Source organism: Oncorhynchus mykiss, chromosome 17 (assembly GCF_013265735.2).
Source record: "Oncorhynchus mykiss isolate Arlee chromosome 17, USDA_OmykA_1.1, whole genome shotgun sequence".
In the NCBI taxonomy this organism is placed as follows: domain Eukaryota; kingdom Metazoa; phylum Chordata; class Actinopteri; order Salmoniformes; family Salmonidae; genus Oncorhynchus; species Oncorhynchus mykiss.
In genome coordinates this window covers 2,487,503-2,490,002 of record NC_048581.1, presented here as the reverse complement: position 1 = coordinate 2,490,002, position 2,500 = coordinate 2,487,503, and the positions used below count along the sequence as shown (strand labels likewise).

The 2,500-nt window shown below is 45.2% G+C and overlaps 1 protein-coding gene across 1 annotated transcript in view; it reads left to right on the top strand.

Annotated features, from left to right (window-relative positions):
* The window catches only part of LOC110511869 (voltage-dependent T-type calcium channel subunit alpha-1H-like), a 90,203-nt gene that overhangs the window by 4,632 nt on the left and 83,071 nt on the right, over nucleotides 1-2,500 (top strand). Inside the window, exon 3 of the mRNA XM_036948272.1 lies at nucleotides 1,664-1,724. Within this exon, the coding sequence (XP_036804167.1) occupies nucleotides 1,664-1,724 (61 nt within the window). The remainder of the gene's footprint in view (nucleotides 1-1,663; nucleotides 1,725-2,500) is intronic.

Sequence of the window (2,500 nt, the reverse complement as noted above, 5' to 3'; positions counted from 1 at the left end):
GGCTGCTGAATAGACACCACTAGTCAGCTGTTTCTACTCCCAGACCATCAGACTGCTGAATAGACACCACTAGTCAGCTGTTTCTACCCCCAGACCATCAGACTGCTGAATAGACACCACTAGTCAGCTGTTTCTACCCCCAGACCATCAGACTGCTGAATAGACACCACTAGTCAGCTGTTGCTACCATCAGACTGCTGAATAGACACCACTAGTCAGCTGTTTCTACCATCAGGCTGCTGAATAGACACCACTAGTCAGCTGTTTCTACCCCCAGACCATCAGACTGCTGAATAGACACCACTAGTCAGCTGTTTCTACCCCCAGACCATCAGGCTGCTGAATAGACACCACTAGTCAGCTGTTTCTACCCCCAGACCATCAGACTGCTGAATAGACACCACTAGCCAGCTGTTTCTACCCCCAGACCATCAGGCTGCTGAATAGACACCACTAGTCAGCTGTTTCTACCCCCAGACCATCAGGCTGCTGAATAGACACCACTAGTCAGCTGTTTCTACCATCAGACTGCTGAGTAGACACCACTAGTCAGCTGTTGCTACCATCAGGCTGCTGAATAGACAACACTAGTCAGCTGTTTCTACCCCCAGACCATCAGACTGCTGAATAGACACCACTAGTCAGCTGTTTCTACCCCCAGACCATCAGACTGCTGAATAGACACCACTAGTCAGCTGTTTCTACCCCCAGACCATCAGACTGCTGAATAGACACCACTAGTCAGCTGTTTCTACCCCCAGACCATCAGACTGCTGAATAGACACCACTAGTCAGCTGTTTCTACCCCCAGACCATCAGGCTGCTGAATAGACACCACTAGTCAGCTGTTTCTACCCCCAGACCATCAGGCTGCTGAATAGACACCACTAGTCAGCTGTTTCTACCCCCAGACCATCAGACTGCTGAATAGACACCACTAGTCAGCTGGTTCTACCCCCAGACCATCAGACTGCTGAATAGACACCACTAGTCAGCTGTTTCTACCCCCAGACCATCAGACTGCTGAATAGACACCACTAGTCAGCTGTTTCTACCCCCAGACCATCAGACTGCTGAATAGACACCACTAGTCAGCTGTTTCTACTCCCAGACCATCAGACTGCTGAATAGACACCACTAGTCAGCTGTTTCTACCCCCAGACCATCAGACTGCTGAATAGACACCACTAGTCAGCTGTTTCTACCCCCAGACCATCAGACTGCTGAATAGACACCACTAGTCAGCTGTTTCTACCCCCAGACCATCAGGCTGCTGAATAGACACCACTAGTCAGCTGTTTCTACCATCAGGCTGCTGTATAGACACCACTAGCCAGCTACTTGCTCCCCCTGTCCCCCTCCCCTGCCCCCTGGACCCTGTGCATGTGACTAATAAACTCTAAACTAAAACTCTATCTGATTGGTTGTAGCTTCCCCACAGTTAATTGAACCACCTGTGGTAGACTCTCACAGAGTAGAGACTTTATGAAATATTAAGTGTTTGATTATTTAATGTATCAAGTTAAATACTCTAATAATGTGGAGTGAAACTTTATTCATTATTGTAACATTATTTAAATTAATGTTTAACTCGAATTAATTAATATGATTCATATAACATGAATTAAATACATGTTTCTACCTGTTATTATTAACTTTGTAGGTCAGAAGGGTTACCTTGGCGACACCTGGAACAGACTGGACTTCTTCATCGTTATCATCGGGTCAGTGTTGGACAGAACACACACACACACACACACACACACACACACACACACACACACACACAAACAAAGGCTTGTGTTTCCCAGACGCAGATTAAACCTAGTCCTGAACTAAACCTAGTCCTGATCTAAACCTAGTCCTGATCTAAACCTAGTCCTGAACTATACCTAGTCCTGAACTATACCTAGTCCTGAACTAAACCTAGTCCTGATCTAAACCTAGTCCTGAACTAAACCTAGTCCTGAACTAAACCTAGTCCTGATCTAAACCTAGTCCTGATCTAAACCTAGTCTTGAACTAAACCTAGTCCTGAACTAAACCTAGTCCTGAACTAAACCTAGTCCTGATCTAAACCTAGTCTTGAACTAAACCTAGTCCTGAACTAAACCTAGTCCTGAACTAAACCTAGTCCTGAACTAAACCTAGTCCTGAACTAAACCTAGTCTTGAACTAAACCTAGTCCTGAACTAAACCTAGTCCTGAACTAAACCTAGTCCTGAACTCAACCTAGTCCTGAACTAAACCTAGTCCTGAACTAAACCTAGTCCTGATCTAAACCTAGTCTTGAACTAAACCTAGTCCTGAACTAAACCTAGTCCTGAACTAAACCTAGTCCTGAACTAAACCTAGTCCTGAACTAAACCTAGTCTTGAACTAAACCTAGTCCTGAACTAAACCTAGTCCTGAACTAAACCTAGTCCTGAACTCAACCTAGTCCTGAACTAAACCTAGTCCTGAACTAAACCTAGTCCTGATCTAAACCTAGTCTTGAACT